Genomic DNA, 22,338 nt, shown 5'->3' on the forward strand with positions numbered 1-22,338 from the left:
AGCCTATAAATTTAAAAATAAATAAAATAAACACTCACCTAGGGGCTGACAAGATGACTCAAACAGTCCTCAGTCAATTTATCACTAGGATTACACAGACAGCTAGTCCGAGAATTTTAAAAAAATGCATTTACTGTCAACAGTGCATCCAAAGGAGAAAATCTCAAGTCATGCCTCCTGATGGTTGAAAGTGGGTCCACAGGCCCATGCAGAGTACCCAACCTGATTTTACTGATTTAACTCCCACAGAAGGGAAGAATCATTTATGGGCGATTTCAGTTGATTGGATAGGTAGAAGCATTTCCAGCAGTCCAGGCAACAGCAAAAACAGTATGCAAGATGCTCTATAATGAAATTGTGCCTAGATTTGGACCTCCTGAAAGAATAGTCTCAGTTATGGGGACCCATTTCCCAGCTAGGCATGTCAAAAACTTAAAAAAGCAATAGGAACTAAGTGGGTATATCATATGCCCTGGCCTACTCAAAGTTCTGGGCAGGTAGAATGTATGAATACAGCTATAAAAAGGCTATTAACAAAACTTTATCTAGAACTTGGAGTGAAATGGAGTAAAGTTCTTCCTTTAGCTGTTTACATTATTCAGACAGCACTGAATGCCAGGACAGGGTTAGCCCCCTATGAACTGTTGTTTGGACATGTTCCTCCTGTTCATTTCAGTATCTAAAAGTGGTAAGAGTGAACTGACTAATTTGAAAGCATTATAGTGACACCTAGTGGCATTACAAAAATATGCATCATTAGCATTGTTGGAAGCTGTACGTTCTATCTCAGCCGGTGATTTTATACAGGCTGGAAGATTCCACTTAGCCCCAAGGAGCTGCAACTCTTTGACACTAGCTTGGTCAGTACTACAGCTATTCAGGTTAAAGAGATTCCTACATGATTACCAGAATCAAGAAGAATACAGCCAGAAAGCCTGATCAAGGAGAACTCTAGACTACTCAGAAACTGCCCGCATCTGGCTTCGCAGAAGCAATGCCTGCTCACTGACTAGAAAAGGTGAGCCAGAAGTAGACGACATCAGACTTTGAAGTAGATGAATCATGCAACTGAGACAAATCTACTGTTCCATCATTCCTTCAGACAATTTACAACTCAAAGAGCGTGGGACTGGGACTCAGACGATCTGGGTTCTAGTCCCCGCTCAGCCATGGAGCCAACTGGGTGACTTTGGGCCAGTCACAGTCTCTCAGCCCAACCTTCCTCACAGGGTTGTTGTTGTGGGGATAAGATGGAGGAGGAGAATGATGTAAGCTGCCTTGAGCCCTTTATAGGAAAAAGGCAGGATATAAATCAAATAAATAAATAAATAAATAAAATAAACAGACTGAAGGCCCATTGCCCTGGGGAAGTATAGAGTGATGACATGGCGAAGTGGAGATTTTGAAGTATGTTATGGGTTCGGGTCTGCCAGTGATTACTAAAATAGGACACAGCTATGAACATAATACCTTTATCACTTTGCTCATCAAATGAAAACTTGCATGCCCTCCCTCAAATCACATTGGGGATGTTCCCTCCTATCAGTAGATAGCAACAGGGGACTGACTACCGGATTCCCATTCCCCTATGCAAGGGCAGGGCCTGGCAAGAGGCTTACCATCAAGGCCACTCAGCAGCGTTCTGTGGGATAGGCCTCAGGGCCCATTTGAAAAAGCAACCGACACAGCTTGGCAGCGGCGCTGCAAGAACATGGTGAGACATGGGGGGGGGGTGCGGTGCATTACGCAGTGCCATCACCTCATTCTGCAAGGCGGCTGCCTGTGCTTGCAAACTCTTAAATTACACTGCTCACCTCAGCATTACTGATGGCCTGAGTCAGGGTGCAAAGGGCCTCAATAAACAGACCAGGACACAAGCACTAAGATGTGAGACACCCACCAAGAGCCAGGCAAGTGACCAAGGTAACTGAAGTCAACTAACCAGTCCAGGTCAAGGACCAAGCAAGCCAAAGAACAGAGCACAGTATAGACCAGTAGGCCAAAACATGGTCAGAGCAAGCCAGGGACCAGGAGCTGGGAGCCAGCACAAGCACAAGGTGGGTACCTTGGAACTGGGAAGCAGGCTTCAGACACAAGAGACAGAGCCTCCCGTTCCCCCAGTGCTCCCAGGTGGTGCTCATGAAGGCCTTGGCAGCTGCAGCACAGCCTGGAACCAATCCTGCAACTATCAGGGTCATTATTCTGCTGCTAAGTCAGGAGCCCTGGAACAGCTCAGATCCTGACACCTGACCTGGATTCACATCACATAACCACCAGCCACTGATAGTTGTTGTTGCTTGATTGTTGTATTGTGTGAACCAGGAGTGTGCCATGCAGCACTGGTAGAACCAGAAATTATCGGATGTAGGTCCCTATTTGTCATAGAGCAGCCTCCCCCAACCTGAAAACCTCCACATTTGCCAGACTACTACCCCCATCATTTGCCAGTGGCTATGCTGGGGAGTAGTACTTTGACACATACCACCAAGCGTGTACTAACACATAACAGGGCTTTAATGCACATCTGCAGTAGGGTTTGGGGGAGGTTTTTTGCAGGGTTTTTTTACACCTCCTCCCCGCAACCCCGCACCATACAGACATATATGGATCCAGACCGGCCTCTCATCGTCAGTCTTCAATATATTGTTGAAGGCTCCTTTATGGAAAAAGTACAGCTTTGAAAGATGAAGCCAGTTTTTATTGCAAGGAGCAAGCTTACTTTTAGGTAATGGACTGTACCCTCTTCTTCACACGAATTGGGAGCTGAAACAATATGGGCTTGACTCAGCTCCTTGAAGTGGGGAGAGCAAAATTCCTCTTGATGCTAGAGAACGGGATGCTAAACTGCAGCAGCAAGAGGCTGCACTCCACCTCTTCTGGTGTCAAACTAAATGTAACATAGGGCTTGGGAAAATTAAGACTGGAAATACCCTGTGAGAACACACATGCCAACACACAGGACTGTTCTTGTAAATAATTTGTAGTTTAATTTTGTTCAAAGTCCTTAATCCTGCTGTGGATAGCACAGTTTGTATGGCCTCCTACCTGGCTGTATTTTTTAATCTCAAAACCGAGGCTCATAGCTGCAAACAATACAGAAGGGTCTATGGTGTACCTAAACTTGGGAGGTCAAAATTTCGTTCAGATCAGCTGAGTCCAGTAAACACTATGGCTCCCCAATAAATTTAGTTGAAGCATCATCAACAGCTCAAAGAGACAGAAGCAGCAGAGAGAAACCCCACAGTCAGGCGCTGAACCACCACGTCAACATTTTGCTCTTTCTGCCTTCAATGCAAGGAAACCACAGCTTAGCAAAGCCCTTCAACTGCCAAAGTGGTTTTGTTCAGTCAGTCAGACCAGAAAGTCAGAGCAGAAGCTTCACTAGAAGAACTTGACACCTCGCCCATCATCCAGGATGATGATTTCAGCCTTGTGTTCTTGCTGCAGAGCCTGCAGGGCACGGAGTAGCATGGATTCTTCCAAACCATGGAACTCTAGGAGAGGATGAAACAGCCTTGGTTGAGGGAAATAATGCCCCTGCCACACAAAACACAGCACAAGAAGCATAGGAACAGCAGGCTATGAAAGAGGCAACTTACTAACACACAAATGCAAAAGAATACATTTGTGGGCGGAATTCAACACCCTAAGAATCTTTGCTTTTATTTTTACTCCTGATTTCATAGGTAATTTCTAATTTTTTACTCTGAAATCTGATTTTCTGGTCTTCTAGACTACTTTATTGGCAATTAAAGCTGCCCAAGAACTGAATTCAAGAGCTGAGAGTGGCGCAGGGTCCATGCCTCTGCCAGCATGGAAAAAACAAACTCAGTCAGTGCCAGGAAGCAAATCCATCCTCTGAGTGCCTGACAGCAAACTGCAGGACTTGGCTGTGAAGAATGGCAGCCCTTCCCAGGGCATGTTAAGTCCTGGGCTTCACACGGCATCCCAGTGGGGGTGATGTGCATTGGAGCTGAAAAAGCTGCTTCCAGCACCAGCCACGTTCCTGGCTTTGTGCAGCACACATCACCCCCTGGACACTTGCCCAAGACAGGCCAAGGCCCATGCTACCTCCATCCCTGCTGTCACCTCTGATCTGGGGAACTTCCATGGATTGGCAGTACCCATCTCATGGCACAGATCAGCCTGGGACATCAAACTGGGTAGTCATTAAAGATATAGAATATGACCAAAGGAAATAAGCTAACAGTACATCCATTGTCACTTTCCAGGCTACATTAAAGAAATTAACCCTGGACCACTCAAGTTCAGCATATTACATCAATCTATCAAATGAATGATAGAAATGTTCTGCAGATGTATCTAAATTTGACATGTTATGAATTAAAATGCAATGATCAAAAACATCTTAGAAAAGCTTTTAACTTCAGAATTAGAATGACAAGGAAGGTGTCATCAACTAACAGAGAGCTGGAAGGGCAAACCATCAGCATGGGATTAAGCACAGACTCCTCAGCCACCCTAAATCGTTTCACCAAATGATCTCTGCCATTGCAAAGTTACCTTCGTTCTCTGTATCCTCTCCATTGGATAGCTCATACAGTGTGAAAACTGAATTGGTCATCCCGTTTTTCGACACCTGGGGATAGAAGACAGGGTGTAACAGAGAACTTGGAGAGAACTATAAGACATCATATTTTTATTTATGGATTTATACCCTGCATTCTCAGTGTTTCTACCTTCAGGAAAGTTCAGAATAACAACACAAACAAAACAGGAAAATATTAAAAATGCCTCATAAAACATTAGATAGCAGATAATAAAACATGGCAGTAAAGATATAACACAGATTTTTAAGAAACAGCAGCAATGTTTTAAATGGCTTTGGTTAATGAACATGTATTCATCTGGCATGGAATTATGTAAGAACAAGTGCCTAGAAAACCATCCTGAGTATGTAACTGTGGCCAGAGTCATAATTGCATCAAAACAGAAAGCAGAAGATAACCCAACTATTGAGGACTGAAAAAATAAATTTGCAGACTATTGAGTAAAGGCAAAATTGACTAATTATGTAAACAGAAAACCAGCCAAAGAATTTAGTGATAAGTGGAAACTATACTATGCGTAACTTACTTTATAATAGGAAAATGTATATTTGAACAGAGTCACATTTTTGAAAATATTGTTGGAGATTAACACTAAGACTAATGCTTTGCTATTACAGCAAGAAAGAGTTATATAAATGGAATAGAATTTTTGAAAATATTGTTAGAGATCAACTCTTGTACTGCTTTGTTGTTATAATGTTGCATTAGGATGAATAGAGCTATTTAAGTACATGATAATTGTGGCCAGAGTTAAAACTGCCATAGAAGGGAAAGCAGAAGAAATTTAATCACCAAAGACTGGAAAGATAAGTTAACTATGCAGTAATGGTAAGACTAACTAACCATGTAGAAAGATAACCAGCCAAAGACATTAATGATAAGTGGAAACTTTATTATACACAACTTCTTTTTAATACGGATAACAAGAATGGAAAAATATAGGTAAAAAGGGAACAGAATTTTTGAGAAAATGGCAAAAATTAATAAATTCTTTCTGAAGAATTGTCAATACATTTTAGCTAAATTCTAAACAAATGTGACTCAGTAGAAAGGACAGTAATTGTTGACTTAAAGTGACTTTTTTAAAACACTTCATATTCTATGTAACATTTGTTTAAGAACAGTTGGCGTTCTTCTGTAATTTTTAATTGTATTCTTATTTTTTCTTATTTTAAAACTTCACTGTTATTAAAAGAAAAAAAAGCAGTAACCGTGCCAATTAAATCCATTTTAGTTTCAGACTGGATTACAACAAAATGTAGAAAAGTCAAAGTGGGGGGCAAATACTTCTGCAAGGTACTGTATGTTCCATGCAACTGTACAGCACAAACTCAGAATTTGACATCAGAAATGGAATTCGCTATCCTGGGAATATATCTGTGGAAATATGCCAAAAACATATTGATGTTTTTGGAGAAACCTCAGATTTTGGAAAGGGAGATGATCCAGAATACTACCACATGCCTCTATGATCTTGAATTGATGGTGTCCAGAAGCAAAATTGATTATGCACCATTAGTCAATAATAAATACCTTTGTTCTGCACCTACCCACTGATAGATGAGTTTGCCCCATTCTTCTGGACGTCGCCACATGATCAGGAAGCTAGATTTGTTCTTGTCAAGCCACTCAAGATTTCCTGGAAAAGAAGCATTAAACACTTTTAACACTACAGCCTGCTCACACATACACAGCCCACATAAGGAGTCTGTCCCTCCACCTCTCTCCCAGCAGCCTGGCTTGCTTGTTATATAAGCCTGGAGAGAGGCACATCACATTTCCTATCCTAGTAAGGACTACTCAGAAGAAGATCTCACCAAAATCAATTACCTCTAAGTAACTGTGTTCAGCTAATATCTCCCGTTTTTGTAAACTGCCCAAAGAGCTTTGGCTACAGGGCAGTACAGAAATGAAATAAGTAATTATTGTTGCTATTATTATTATTATTATTATTGCTATTAATAATAAATTTGAATGATTTGGCACAACAGCAAATATTATGCTGTGATTATTTCTGATGTTAAAGAAAAAAGAGGGGAATGAAAGATATCACTAAGAAATGGTACATCGCTCTCCCCCTCTTTTTTTAAGAGTAAGTGGTACACTTTCTGAAGTTAAGAAATTAAGAAAACTTTTAAAAGCTTGAGATCTCAGAACTTTTGTTACCATTTCAAAATTATGCCATATCATTGTACCTCTGTAATCAGTGATGACATACTCCTTTTAAAAAAAAAAAAAAACCATTTAGGATCAAAAGAAACTTCAGACAGACTCATAGGCAGAAATTTCATTAGCTGACTTACTTTTATTTCTACCAGGAAGGTACTTTTGCTTTAAAGAACACTTAAAAGTCCTGGGCAATATTTTAAAATGAGAACTGTGTCTAAAGTGGAGATTCACAAATATGTTGACAGCAGCATGAAACATAACTCACCTTTTTTCCTGAGCTCCTCTAACACAACAAGGATGGAATCCAATGGGAGCTTTCCTGTTCTACAGTTAAGGAAATAGTCACTGTGCAAGGGATGAGATAATTAACACAAATTGGGGTAAACCGATCTGCCCCAGATCAATAAAGGAATGCAGGATATTGAGTCCCAGAATTCAAGTCATTAAAACTAGCATTCTATATCCTTAAAGAAATGGGCTCTTCATACTCCTTATTCAGCAGAATTTGTAACCCTTCCATCCAAGCTATCATGCAAATAGCCCAACTCAGAATTTTCTTGAGGACCAACAGGACTTACATTCCAACCATGGTGGAAGGGTAGAACTACCTACCATTCTTTTAAAGAGCCACTGAAACAGTCTAGAACATATCTCACAAGCAGAGAAAAGGAATCTGCAAATTGTATAGCCTGAAATAATTCCAGTACTTAAGTTCTATGCTGTAGAACAGTGAGCTTGATACCCCTTTGCATTCATATTGCAAAATCTCTTCTTTTCTATAAATAAGATTAAAAGCTGTTCTTTTAAGACCAAGAAGTGAGTATGGTAAGGATGGTAATTTTATCCTGCAGAACTCTTCAAGAGACATAGTCTGTGCTAATAGAATGTGTCCTTCCCTGTGTTACTTATACAATCTCACCAAGAGTGATAACTTTGTTTTTAATGGGACCAAGTGGATGACACATCTTTCTAAGACATCCTCTGTACTGTCTGCAGTGCTAGAAGATAACATTTCAAAAAGAGATCAAAAACAACAACTTTGGGAAGGAAGAATCTGCCCTCTGCAAAAATGAAAACATACTAAAATGTAATGGACAAGCTGTTCTGGCCCAAGAGGAGGGCAGGAAAGATGATCTACAAAAAGTGTGTTTTCCAAGGCAGGTATGTTCTGTGTTCTTCTCCCCATTCTGTACTTGTGCCGCAACAGCCAGGACAACGACCTGCCCAGCCAACAACAGTTCAAAGCCAGGACTGCTTCCAGTTTAAACTGTACTCCCATGGCAGAAGACAACTGTTCCATCTTAAAAGAATCTACAGTATTCCATGATGTGTTCACCAAGGAAGAAAGAACAAGGCCCACATTAGGATAGGAAGGATACGTTGCAGTTTCCAGTTGTTGAACAGTGGGCTCTCTTGAGCCTCTAGAACAGTCATAGTGTAAAGTTTGTTGAGGCGGCAGTAGGAAAGCACTAAGGAACACCAAGCGGTCAGCTGTTTCTGCCTTGTGTCCACATTGGGCTGCAGTCTAAACACAATCACAGAAGCAAATACAGATTAATAGACTGATCAGAAATTCCACAGTGCCATGTAAGGCTCCAAACCAAACTGAAGAGTAGAATTTGCAGGGTTGTGTATTCATTTACAAGACTGCTATATCATTCTATATATGATGGGATTTCCCAGTGGTAAAAAATAAAAAGCAAGAAAAAAGAATCAAACTTAGTATCACAAACAGATTATATCAGTAAAACTATGATTGACTGACATCTACTACTCTCATCAATTCTTTCTTATCTTCCTTTGCATCTCTCTCCCCCACCCCCCTCACCTGGATCACTTCCTGGTCTCCAGCAATCATGTTACTCTTACCCATTGAGTGGCTGTTTCCAGTGCCATGGCACTCACTCCTTTTCCAAATCTCATTCCCATTCACCCCTTCCTCATTCCCTTGTCATGCTCAGAAGTACAACTCTTCTAACTCTTTTCCATTACTGAGGTTTGACCTCTCCACTGATACTACTACCCTGCCCACACCCTCACCGAGACACTGCTGCTGCCTTCTCATACACTCACTCTGCCACCTGGGGTGATGGAACTGGCCTTTCTCTTCACAAACCCTGTTCCAGATTGTTTCCTCCCTCTTAAGCCCCCTTTTAACTCCCACATGACCTATATAGTTGATTTTCTTTCCTTTTCTCTGTGCTGACTGTAATGTTCATGTTGATAACTTCATTGCCCCACTGCTTCCCACCTTCTCTCACTAACCTGTTGTGTATGCCACTGATTTTTAACTAACTCACCTATTTAACTGCTGGTCACCTTTTTTATCTAAGAAATGTTCTCTATCAAGTCTCTCTGTCTCCATACTTCTCACTTTCCATCCAGGACTGCATTTCCTCTTCAGTAACAAAAATGAAGTTATCCACTATAGTTCCTCTACCTTTTTCCCTCACCATCTCACTTCCTTCTAGTCTTTGCTCAAATGCCAACTCTGCAGCCTTCCACAAGTCCTTTTGATCCTAATTCCTTTGGTCTTCTAATTACCAACTCTCAGCTATTATTTCTACACCATTACATTCTTCTCCTATAATGGGGTGGGCAGCATGTCACCCTCCAGATGTTCTGGCTTACAGCTTCCATCACTCCTTTACCATCAGCTATGCTAGCTTGAGCTGATGAAAGGTTAAGCTAAAACATCTGAAAGGTGACATGTTGCTCACCTTTATTCTATGAAGTAATGTTCAATCTATTGCGAAACAGTAATTCTTTCTGCACACCAATGAAGATATCTTCCCCTTCCTCTTGACTAAAATTTCGTGTTTTGCTCTGATTATTCCAGCTTTCACCTTCACACTGTAACTTTCTTTCTGGTGCTCTCCTATTATTCCTTGGTCCTCACAGGTGCATTCAAAATTCCATTGCCAAGAACATTCACCAATCATGTCACTAATAATATGGACTGCCCCTTAAAACACCTCATTGCCTTCCTATCCACTCCAGACTCCTTGCCCTTTTGATTCAAGCATTTGTTTATGAAATTCTTTACAATTATACCATTCTATTAAACCACAAATAAAGAAGTCAAGACATAAACTACACATTCTATTCAACAATATCCTTACATACAAAATAATAGTTTATAAAAAAACAGTGAAATGGGATTCTACAAATACATAGTGAGCTACAAGCATGCCAGTTGTCAAACAAGCAGCTGAGCTACCTTCTAAACACCAGATTTACATACAGTAAATATTGAAAGACAAAAAATAACATGGCTTTCCATTATAAATAATCAACACTTTTCCTTCCCAAGGGGAAAAAATGGTAAATCATGAAGTTGTTGTTCTGTGCTGTCAAGTAGTCTCCAGCTTATGGTGACCCTATGCATGAAAGCCCTCCAGAAAGTCCTGTCCTTGACATACCTGCTCAGCCCTTATAAACTCAAGGCTGTGGCTTCCTTTCTAGAATTGATCAACCTAATTTTTGGTCTTCCTCTTCTTGTTCTGCCTCACACTATTTCTCCTTCAGTGAATCCTGCCTCCTCATAATGTGCCTGAAGAAGTATGACAGTGGATGAATTCGCCCTTGGTCTCCAGTGACATGCCCTTACACTTGATGATCTTTTCTGGTTCTTTCATTGCTGCTCTTCACAGTCTTCTTCTAATTTCTTGGCTGCAGTCTCCATTTAAGTTAATTATTGAGTCAAGGTATGCAAACTTTCAATTTCTTCATGACTGACATTAAAATTCTTGTCATGATTCTTGTTTTCTTAATGTTCATCTGCAGTCCTGCTTTTGCACTTTCTTTTTTCTCTAGGAGTCTTTTTAATTCATTGCTGCTTTCTACCAGTAATATAGTAGCACATGCTTGTCCTAAATTGTTGATATGTGTTCCACCAATTTTCACTCCTCCTTCCTCTGATCCAAATCCAGCTTTCCTGGAATGTTCTGCATACACATTGAACAGACAGGGAGATATAATATATCCTTGTCTGACACCTTTGCCTAAGGGAAACCATTCTGTTTCTCCATACTCTGTCCTAACAATAGTTTCTTGTTCACAATACAGGTTATGCATCAGGATGATCAAGTAGTGAGGCACATCCATTTCTTTCAGGACCATCCATAGCTTCATGTGATCCACACAGTCAAAGGCTTTGCTGTGCTCTATAATGGACAGACTGATCTTCTGAAATTCCTTGGTGTGCTGCAGTAGCCAATGTATATTTGCAATGTGACCCCGAGTGCCTCTTCCTTTCTGGAATCCAGCTTGAATGCCAGACATTTCTTGCTCCATGCAAAGTAATATTCTTTGTTGAGACACCCTGAACATCACTTTGCTCCCACTGGTGCAGCTGCCCTATAGTTGCTGCACTGCTTTGTTTCTCCTTTCTTGGGTAGTGGAATGTATATGGAACATTTCCAGTCTGTGGGCCATTGATTTTTTACATTAGTTGGCATATTTTTGTTAAAAGTTGGACCAATTTTAATCTCTGCAACTTGGGATAGTTCTACTGATACCCTATCTACCTCTAGGTCAAGGATCTCAAACTCGTGGCCCGCGGGCCAATTGCCGGGACGGGCGGGGCACGGGGAGGGGCCCTGCGGTCGTCAAAGTGCCAGGGGCGCCCGGGCTGGCCTCCGGATGAGCGGCCCACCACCACCGCGGTGGTGGAATACTTGATGCAGCCCAGCCTCACCCAGACTCTATTTCCAGCGGCCCCCAGGTAAGTTGAGTTTGAGACCCCTGCTCTAGGTACTATATTTATTCCAAGTGCTTTCAGAACAGCGTTAACTTTACTTGCTAATATTATAGGTTCTCTCTCATAAGCGTCCTCTTTGAATAGTAACAACACTATTCATAGTTGTCCTTTGCTCTTCCCCAGTAGCTGGTAGAGTGCCTTCTTACCTGAGAGTCTAATCTTCTGACACTACCCTCCGTTAGATTCCGGATTGTTTCATCACAGAGTTTTCAAAGTAAGAAATATTGAGATGTTGTTCCCCATTACTACCTACAGTGCAGTACTAAACAGAATTAGCTTAAGTGTCACTACTGTTCTCCGTGAAAGATACTGCGCCAATTTCAGCTTCAAGCACTGTGGCTGCGCAATAGCTGCCCTTCAGGAATTCCTCCACCCGCATCAGTAATCAAGAGGCCCATTCTCTTCTGCTAGTATGACCATTACTCCTGAAGATGTTGGATGCATCTTAATCTGGTGTCTCAGTTTCGACCATTCTGCTTTGATGACCCTGCTAGACCAGACTAGTCAGAGACTGGTTTCCTAGCAGCATTGCTTTTGGCTTCTTGATACTTTCAAACCCCTTTACCAAGAAGAGTGAATCACAGTATTGCTTGCCAAAGGCATTTTAACCCATCTTCCTCAGTTATACATCTGAAAAATTAAAATAGTTGCTTAAGAGGTAATCCAAACAACACATTACCCAGACTGATTTATATCAAGGCACATGCTCACATATTGTGAAAGGCACTTCTAATCAGACTTGAAAGATTTGAGTTACACCTTTTCTGACCAAGATGCCTGAACAGCAATTATATACTGCCATACAAATACCCAAATATTAAAGAGAGAAAGATCCCCAGTGACTATCCTTATACACTTCAGGAACACTTTCAGAAGCCTCTGAAGTCAAAACACATTTGGCAACCAACAGCGTTAACTCACTAAAGACTCTTCTTAGGAACTGATTATTTATAAAAGGTTATTATCTCTATCTTTTAGTATTTACTGTATGGAACTATGGATTTAAAAGTCAGTTGGTCTGCAAGTTTGACATATGTTTATTTGTATTTTTGTGAATTTGTATATTTTTCATTTCATTTTGTTCATAAATCATTTTGTATGTAAGGTTACTTTTCAATAAATTCAGTATTTTTGTCCTGATCTTATTGCAGTATAGTTTGGGTTTGGATGGGCAGGAAACTTTCCTCTTGGCTTCACTTAGGTATGCTATGAATTGCAGACAAGCTGATTCACACATTACATAATGCATGCAAATAAATTTCAATGATTATCCATTATGGGCTACACAAAGAATGTGAATCCTGTGAACCAGTAGGGCTGACTGGGGAATGCTGGATGTTGTTGGGATTTTTTGTCTAAATATACATAGCATATCACCCTTAATGGTAAAAACAAATGCAGACATCAGCAGGGAAAGGTTTTGATTCAAACAATTCAGTTACAATGCCCAGTCTCAGTGCTGTCCGTGGAGGCTGGTTGCAGTCATTAACACACACCAGAGAGAAGCCAGTTATTTTTTTGTCTCAGGTCAACCGAAAGTAAGCAGCCAGTGCACAGCACGTCTCGAACAACCATGGAAGGTGTGGACAGACTAAAAACACGAGAAACGAAAAAAAAAAAAAAACATAACAAAGGAGTCCGTGGCTATCTCCCTAGGTCGTTCCAGCACAAACTAGGGCTCCGAGAGGCTCCTTTGGCGCGTGTACCCACCCCATGCCTCAGGAAAGGGGAAAAACTGCTTAAGCTCGGAACCAAGAGGTTTGGGGTCAGGGAAAATCCCGGGACTCACGTGAAGAAGGGCGGGAAGCTGTACTGCCAGGGCCACTCGAAACTCATCATCGCTTCTAGGACAGAACGCAACTTCCGCCTTCGAGCGCCAACTTCGGGTCCATCCTACAAATGCTTCCACCGCCCTCCCGCAGGCGCCACGTGAAGGTTCCGAGAAAACTCTCGTTCCCGGAGTACCTGTAGATCTATGCGCTGCAGAAACGCACATTTCCCCCGGTATCCGGAATCGTAGTGGTGCCCCTGAGATCGGGCTTCCGTGGTACTTGAAGAGTTTTCTTTAAGATACTGCTCTTTCCTGCAACCTGAGCTATATTTTGTATAGGAGCACTCCTTTAGAATTCAAAACAGAAAACATATTCTGATGGAGTTGTGTACGTTAATACCTTCCTGCTACAGCATTTATGAAGATGCTGAAGAATATGAGGGTCCAACTGCTCACATTTTTTAAAAATAAAAGCTGTATAAGTTAAGCCTTATCAAGCATACAACACAATTTAACAGCATAATGCATCATAAAACAATAACTATACTGTCAAAATTAACACTTTAAACCAGCAGCATATATACAGTAGATCCAGTCGAATTCAAACTCAATTATAAGCTTGGAGGCCTCAACTGAAACTGAGTTTACAAGCAGGGAACAGAGACTAGAGAGGCTTCATCTCTCTGATCCTCCATCCTAATTGCTCTGACTGCTTACACCATGGGTCCTCTAACTACAGCCCGTGGGTTGGATATGGCCTGCCATGCTCATTTATCTGGCCTGCCTCAGAGGTTGCACTCATATATAGAATGGGAATACGGAGCGGGAAACAGAAGAGAGGAGGGTGGAAAAGAGAGAGAGACGAAGACGAAGAAAAGTAAAAAAAGATTGAAGGTAAGAAAAATATAACTTTTAAATCTATTTTTAATTATGTGAGCCACGTTCTCGGCCTACGGGCCAAGCTGCAGCCACCTCGCAGAGCCCGGGGGCAAACAGAGGAGGAGCGGGGCCACGGCTCCCGTGCCTCCACCGCGGCCTTCTCCGAGTAAGCTGTGACTGCCTTGCCGAGCCACCTCCCCTCTCCGGCCTCCTACTCCTGCTCCCTCGGAACCAGGGCGGTAGCGAGGACTATGATTTCCATCATGCCCAGCCAGCATGGCCAATGGAAATCGTAGTCCAACTCACCTGAACAGTACCAGTTTTGGCAAGGTTGCACTTAAAATATGGTAGTCATTAGCTCTGCATCCAAATACAGCCATTGTGTATTGTGGGAATTGTTCTGGGCTGACTTGCTTCAAATGCTAAGAGTGGCATTAACAGTATTTATCCTTAGTATTTTTGCTTCATTCTTTGTAACTGCCAGTTGCAGTCATCAGCTGTATTATGCAAAATACTATATTTGGTGCCTTGGTTGTGTTGTAGCTATGTCCCTTGAATATGGACATGCTCTTCCCCACCTCATCTTGGGCTTCTGCTGCAGCCCGAGGAAGTGGAGCAAACATTTTTTATTTTTTAATTATTTTTTAAATTTTAATTATTTTTAAAATTTGCTTTAATTTTAATGTGCAGTGTGCATAGGAATTCGTTCATATATTTTTCAAACTATCCCCCCCCCCCGCAACAGTCTGAGGGACAGTGAACTGGCCCCCTGTTTAAAAAATTTGAGGACCCCTGACTTACACTGATGTCAGGGTGCTGACAGATTGTTGTGGGAAAAGGTGATATTTCAAATAACCTGGACACAAACCAAAGGGCCTTAAAGGCCAACTGCAGCATGTTAAATCTGGTGTGGAAGCACACTGCCAAACACTGCATCAAATACAGTGGTAGCTTGGCTCACGAACTTAATCCGTTCCAGGACTCTGGTCGTGACCCCTGTCACATCGATCTGCAATACAAAAACTCAGAAATCAGTTTCTTGTCAGGGCAAACAGGTTTATTTACTTGAATGCACGGATCCATGGGTGCCTAAAATAGGAACATCCCATGTTAATTTCCTTAGGATTATATAGAATACACAAAAGGGGAGTGAATACAATACACAGGAAGGTGATTGGATACTTTGATATGGATAGGAAAAGTGATTCACAACACCATAAAGAAAAGTTACATTTCACTCTAATTAGATGCCTTTGACAGGCCTTCTAAACTAAAGTTTCCTTGAACAGGCTGGCCAAGTTAAGTAAACAAAAAGGTTACATGTGTGAACTTACAGGGTTAGGGAGGCACTTTAGCAAGCCTATAAAACACAGAGATTACACTTTGACAGTTACCCACTAATGGAGTGGGGTCATTTGGTCTTCACCACCAGACACTGAGGCATCCTTTTTGATCTGTTTTATGGCAAGGCAGTGAGGCGGGATAAGAAGTCTTGGTTTTCTGAGTGCATCCTAATTGATCATGAGCCAAGTTAAATTTCCCCATAAGGTTCAATGTAAATAAGGTTAATCCGTTCTGTAACCATTTTTTAAATCAGAAAAATGTGAAGCAAAGTGACAACAACAAAGATCGGAGCCATCTGCCCCACACCCCAAGCACAAGCGCGGCCATCTCCCCGCCCCCCCAGCACGACCGAGATTGCACCTGTCTTCCCTGCAGGCGCCTCTCATCCCTGCAGGCGCCCATCATCCCAGCGTGCTGGGCGGTGGGGGGAAGAGATGGGCGTGCTCACGGGCGCACTGGGGGAGGGAGAGATGGGCGCAAACAGTGCGCTGGGGATGGGGAGATGGCCATGATCACAGTACCGTTCGTGCAGGGAAGGGGTGCCTGATCAGAGGAGCGCTCCTGCAGGAAAGACAGGTGGAATCTCGGCCATCTCCCCCACGGCTCTGCTTTGCTGCTCCTGTCTTTCCTGCAGCAGCGCGCCTCTGATCATGCACGCCTTCCCTGCACGAACGGAACTGCGATCGTGGCCATCTCCCCACTCAGGGGGGTGGGGGTGGGGGGAGATGGCTGTGATCTTGGTCACCACCCAAAGCGGTGTTCATGACCCAAGTCAAAATTTTTGTTTGTGACCTGATTTGTTTGTGAACCAAGGCGTTCATGAGCCAAGGTACCACTGTATAACAAATGTGCTGCTTGATCTGAATGCCTAGGATCTACAGTATGCAAATTGCCACGTTTTGTTAAAAGCAACCCTGCATTGGGCTTATTACAGTACTCCAGTCTGGATGCCAATAGAAAAGTCTCAATAACTGTTGCCAGGCCCATTCTCTCCAGATAAGGGCACTGCTAATGTGCCAGCCTAAGCTGATAAAAAGTGCTCCTGACCAACAGTGCTACTGGAGCTTTCCCATTTGGCAAGAGAAGTCCAGGAGAACTCTCAAACTTTGTACCTGGTTCTTCACTGGGCAGTCCAGTCAGTTGCAAACTTCCGCTCAGTTCCATTCATTCACACCTCAGAGTTGCTGAACCCCTTTGCTGCTGGCATGGAACCCTGGCTGCTCACTGACCCCCCACCTTCTTTCACATGCTACATGAAAAGTCAACAATCCCTCCCTCCATGGGCAATTTGTTGCTGCAAGGTGACAAAAGGACCACGCAGCAGTGCAAAGCAGGAGGCTCTGCTGGCCTTATCCAGCCCACATATATTGTTTAATAGATGCCGGCCTCATACTGGCAAACCAAGAAAGCTATCTTAGCCTTAACCTTTGTCTTAAGGTTCACACAGGCTTGCTAATGGAAGACATGGTATTCATAAAGTAGAAGGTGGCACTGAGCATGTGCAAAGTGTTTTTCACTACTGAGATATATAGCAGGGGGGTTGTCTCCCAGGTGAATCCTGACTTTGTAGGCAGCAGACCATGGTGCTCCCTAAATTTCAGGTCAGTGTGTATGTGTGAGGGGCATACATAAAAGCATAAGAAAAGTCATGCTGAATCAGACCAAAGGTCCATCTGTTGCCAATTGCAGCACCCCAAAACACCCCAAAAGTAATTGGCCAGAGAAAGGCCACATAGTCAAAACACCACAGTTATACTGTCTCAGAAGGGAGAGCAGATAAGAACAAAATGAACTTTGTGTAACCCACAGCTAACACGCTAGCCTGACCTCGAATACAGTAATCAAAGGGACAGTGGAAACTGGTTCTAGCCGCCATGAAAGTTGCACAAGTGCAGGGAGTAAGAACATGGCAAGCCTGTGTGAATCTCGAGCAGATAAGAAATAGACATGGGAAATGTCTGGTCCTTGACAGAAGAAAGGACTCTTTCTCCAGCGCAGGAGGGGGTGCATACATTGATGTATCGATGCATTAGATGTGTATTAGGTGACCTAATTGGTTACCTGGGCTATAAAACGCATGTACTGGGGTGCAACTTTTGAGACACTGCTTTGGGCTGAAAGTCCTCTTTTGTCTCCCTTTATTCTATAGTGCACTAGAATAAAGCTGGTTTTGGCTCTAAGTCTCATCTCAGGCTCTGTTTGGATTCGGGTCTGGGGTCCACCTGGGGTTTGCCCCAGCTGTTGACTGGCTCAGTCCAGTATCACATCCAATGCAGCACTCCATTCACATGGTGGCAGACGAGTTGTATACAAGATTCCTCAAGGTGGATGGGCACAGAACCTCTGCTTGCCTGAGCTTCTCAGCAACTGGTGTATGTAGGCATGCCATCTCTGGTAATGGAGATAGCTCGCAGCTAGCACATCTAGTAGCTACTGATAGCCTCCTTCTCCATGAATTTGTGCAATCCCCTTATAAAGCCATCTATATTGATGGACATCACCACTTCCTATGGCAGTTAATTCCACAGTTTAACTATACATTGTGTGAAGAAGTATTGTGAGGCTGAGGCGCTCTTCCCACACACATTCTCAGGAACTGGCAGTTGGAGCTTTAAATCCTTTATTCTACGAGAAACTTCAAAGCTACGCAGACAAGAAATGACAAAGGAGCTTATAATGATGATGTTAATGGTGAAGGTGTTCCTCTTTCTGAGGGGGCTCAGATTATGAAACACTCTTGACCCGTCTGGGATGCCCCTCCCTGGGCGAGTCAGACAAGCTTCTCTCCCTCCTCCTCTCTATTTCCCTCAACTCCAATTGCCCCAAAGGGCGTGCTCTCCTTCTATCTCGAGCACTAGTCTCACTTTCTGTCATTTCCATGGAGACTGTTTGTTTCCCAGGGTCGTTATCTCTGCCCTCTCCTGTCGTTTCCATGGTAACCTGCTCACCTCCCTCTGCCCCATCCCACTGTCAGCTTCTGCTGGAATGCTGCTGAGTTCCGGCTCTTGTTCTGTCTGTTCCATCTGAAAGACTTGGTCAGAGAGTGGGGGTAGCGTTTGTACAATGGGCACCAGGTAGAAATCTTCCTGCTCTGGGGCTTGATCCTCACAGGGAGATCCCTGCTCTCTCATGTGTGCCAACGACTCCTCTTTGTTGGCATGCACAAAAAGAAGTACAGGTAGTACTCAGGTTACAAACTTCCAATCAACCTGTACTTACAAAAGCCAGACTGCCCTAAACCCTATATGAATATCTCTAATGAAAAGCCATGACTATCTCTAGGGAACTATACAATTCTTTTGCATGTCATCAGTGGCGGTGTGTTTATTTATGTATTAAAAGCTTTTGTATGTCATCCTATTGTACAAAATCTAGGGTGTAGTTCCCTAGAGATAGTTACAGCTTTTTGTTAGCGATATGCACAGCTTTCCTTACAGACAGAAATTTGCTAGAGATTCCCACAGCTATCTCTAAGAACTATTTGACACATCACTAGGGAACTACATGAGGCATTGCTATGTGACGTGTTTGGTAATGTATCATCAGTGGCAGCCTACTTCCCTGAAGATACAGTGTTTATGACTTTTCGTTCTGGGTGTTGGCTCAAGCATACCCAAGCCAATGTGTTTGGGGCACATGTAGGATCTGTAGTTCCCCATTGGTTTTCCCATTGGTTGCACCAGCTGGCAGCCCTGGTGGAATGTCTGTTCAAGACCAAGCTCTTTCCTCCAAAGCTGTCTCAGCAACACAGGTCTCCTGCCTGCCCGGCTGTTGCCTGGTCCTGAAGCAGCTTGATCTGCAAGCATAAACAGTTCTCACGGTCTGATGAAAAGCCAGTAGAATACAGCTCCTACAAATCTCTCTAGAGAGTGAATTTCACAAGCATGGGGCCACTACTGAAAAAGCCTGGTCACTCGCACCTGCCACTCTAATAGATATTAGTAGTGGGTCTGTGAACCTTGGAGGCCAATCATAAGGCCCGGCTAGGTTCAGACAGGTACAGATAGTCCTTGAAATGTGATCCACAGTCATTTGGACTTCAAGTGTCTTTAAGCAGCACATATAAGAGTTTCAGGCAGGATTGCTTTTTAGCCCCACCTGGAGATCCTAGGGGTTGAGACTGGCAGCTTCTGCATGCAAAAGAGGTGCTCTGCCACAGTTCTGAGAAGAGCATATTACAAAGGTTTAGTGTGGGAATAACCAAGTCATGAGTAAGCTGTGTCTCGTTCCTCTTGATAGGGTCATAGCTGCCAGATCAGCCTAGGCTGGTTCTGATAACCAATTGCTACCACCTGTACCTCAGGCTTTATACCAAATTGATGCCACTAATACAGCCATCTATCACACTCAGTTGGTTTTCAATTTCTGCTAGCAGCACCATGGAAAGCTTATAAATTGCCAGTAGTACAATTGCCAGTAGTACACCAGTGTGACAGATTTGTCAGTGACTTGGGATATTATGTTAGTGGAGTAAAATTGATCATGTATTAGCAAGTAACCATCCTATGAGTATCCTGGGAACAAAGGTGTCAGCTGGGAACAGTAAAGTTGCAATATTCCCGGTATTAACAAAGAGGGTTTTGGAGAAGATGGTGCTTCCTTTGTTCTTACAAATACAGGGTTGAAGAAAAAAAACGTGCGTGTACTTAGCTGTAGGAGAACTTCTCCTGGGTAGGAGAGAACAAGAAGGAACCAGGCCGGCGATGGGTGTTTGAGCTGCATCTTGAAGCAGTCATCCTTTGATACGGTATGAATGAAGGGAGGGCAGTTCCAGTCTCAGGAAGGGAGAGGGCCGATGAGAAAGCTGACAGAGGCTCAGATGAACTACAAAAGCTTGCTCTAATTGTGTGCTCCACAGTTCCAAGGCGTTCTGCCTTACACATGTAATAATACGTTGACAGCCTTGCACGCCAACATTCTTAATAAATATTACTGGTTTGCTTTTCTCCCATCTATTTTGGCCTGTTTCATGCAAGATCCAAGAGGTTTTAGAAATAAATGGCACTGAGCTAAGCAATTATCTTAATCTTAAAATGATTTTTAATCTTACTTTAAAAGCTCAAGCAGATTCTACATAAAGAGACAAGCAAAACAACATGAAGCATTCTATCTAGGAGCATTGCTTTAAGGATTAAAATATCTCAGCCACATAACATTTCTGAGCTGGAATCAAAATGGAGTTGGGAAGTCAATCAGGACCAATGGTTTCATCCTTCAAAGGACACATCTTGTGATAGCTGCTCTTGGGTCCTACAAAGGAAAGTGCTCTAGTTCCTGCATTTTGCATCTCATGTTTAAATGACTTATAAATCAAATGTTTGTATAGCTCTGTATGAAATATTAATTTTTCTAACACCTGCTTATTCCCAGTTTATCATCTGTGCTTCTAGGAATTTCATTACATGTCAACTTTTCTGAACCATACTTCCTTTCAAAACAAGATGCCACCAGTTTCTCTTCCATAGGTCCTTTTTACTTTTTACATTATTTCATATAATTTACACCATAATCTGAATATGCACAGTGGCAGTTATTCTTCCTTTACCCAACCTTCTTATTTGAAACACAGCACACTCCTTTCCTGAATTATGCTAGAAAAGCTAATCTAAGTCAGTGAAAGCTCCAGTCCCTAACATTGATTCAGTTTTCATATGATAACACATTTTTTGCTATGAAAATTGTGAATATATAAAAGAATAATGTGCAAGACTAAACTTTATTTTGGTTTAGTTCTGCAGTAACTCTGATTACCAATCAAATGTTCATAAGTGAGACTTGACAATCTGAGAATGCCCCGTCCAGCACTGTATCACTCTGCTGCTCCATGATAAATATTAAAACAATGAATTAAGAGATCAGGAAGAAGAAAAAGAACTGGGCACAGGACAAGTCTTGAGTGTGAAGAGATCATTTTTGCAAGGTGGACGACAGATGTAGCAAGAAGTTGGTAGGTGCAGGAAGAGATGCAGCATGTACTAGAAGTGAACTTGATCGGAGAGTGTGCAGGGCTTGCGGCATGCATGCTAAGAAGCACGAGGCAAGGGCCAGATCTACACCAGGTTTTATTGCAGTACTGTATTGCCTGAGTAATTCTGGGGGCACGTGATGCTTGGTGCTGCATGTTTCCTGTCTCTGCCATGTTGTTCCTCTCCTTTTGTCCCAGAATGTTTGTCCCAGTGCAGTTTGACGCTGAACGTTCTCCACCTTGTGCTTCAGCTGTGGTATATGACATTATGGATATGCTCAGTAGCACTGTCTTTGCCTTCTCTGAGGTAGAGGGGAGTAGCTCAGAGAGCTTTTGCTTGCTTTCCTGCCTCCCTTGCCCCCTTCTCTGTCTGAGTTGCAAATGCCCCCCCCCCAAAAGTTCCTGGTGTCTTTTCACACAACTAGCTAAAATGCCTGCCTGCCCACAAGTAAATGCCATTGTCTTCCAAAGATTTAGCTCATGGGACAGTCTGCACAGGAGGGAGTTGTATTTGCCTGCTCTGGGTGGAGGGCAAGAGGGCGCTGAGCTCAATGGTTGAGAAGGACAGGAGCAAACAGCAGGCCCCTTTCAACTACTCCGTGATTTTGGGAGGGTGGGGCAGGAGTGGCTCCCCAGTGCCCTTTCTCTTTTTTAAAATATCTCCACTCTTTCACCCGTACTCACCTGAGCAGAGCTAGTTAGGGGGGAAGTCTGCACAGGAGGGGGCAGCACGTGCTTGCTTTTGGGTGGAAAGAAAGGGGTTGCTGCACAAGAAACAACTAGCAGAGATGCCTGTCTGCGCAGAAGTAAAGCACATGGATGGCCATGACATTAACATGTGGGAAAGTCCACATGGGAGGGAGCTCTACTTGCTGGA

At 42.9% G+C, this 22,338-nt stretch overlaps 1 protein-coding gene across 1 annotated transcript; it reads right to left on the reverse strand.

Moving 5' to 3' along the window:
• Positions 1-2,962: 2,962 nt before the first annotated feature.
• On the reverse strand, positions 2,963-13,367 carry VPS25 (vacuolar protein sorting 25 homolog). The gene is made up of 6 exons (XM_044418758.1): positions 13,292-13,367; positions 8,120-8,265; positions 7,006-7,059; positions 6,122-6,210; positions 4,525-4,600; positions 2,963-3,494 (listed from the first exon to the last, which is right to left on the reverse strand). The coding sequence occupies exons 1-6, from the start codon at positions 13,339-13,341 to the stop codon at positions 3,382-3,384; spliced, it is 528 nt and encodes a 175-aa protein (XP_044274693.1). The 5' UTR covers positions 13,342-13,367; the 3' UTR covers positions 2,963-3,381.
• Between the last annotated feature and the right edge of the window lie 8,971 nt (positions 13,368-22,338).

Source organism: Varanus komodoensis, unplaced genomic scaffold (genome assembly GCF_004798865.1).
Source record: "Varanus komodoensis strain SLA01 unplaced genomic scaffold, ASM479886v1 scaffold92, whole genome shotgun sequence".
NCBI classification, from domain to species: Eukaryota; Metazoa; Chordata; class Lepidosauria; order Squamata; family Varanidae; genus Varanus; species Varanus komodoensis.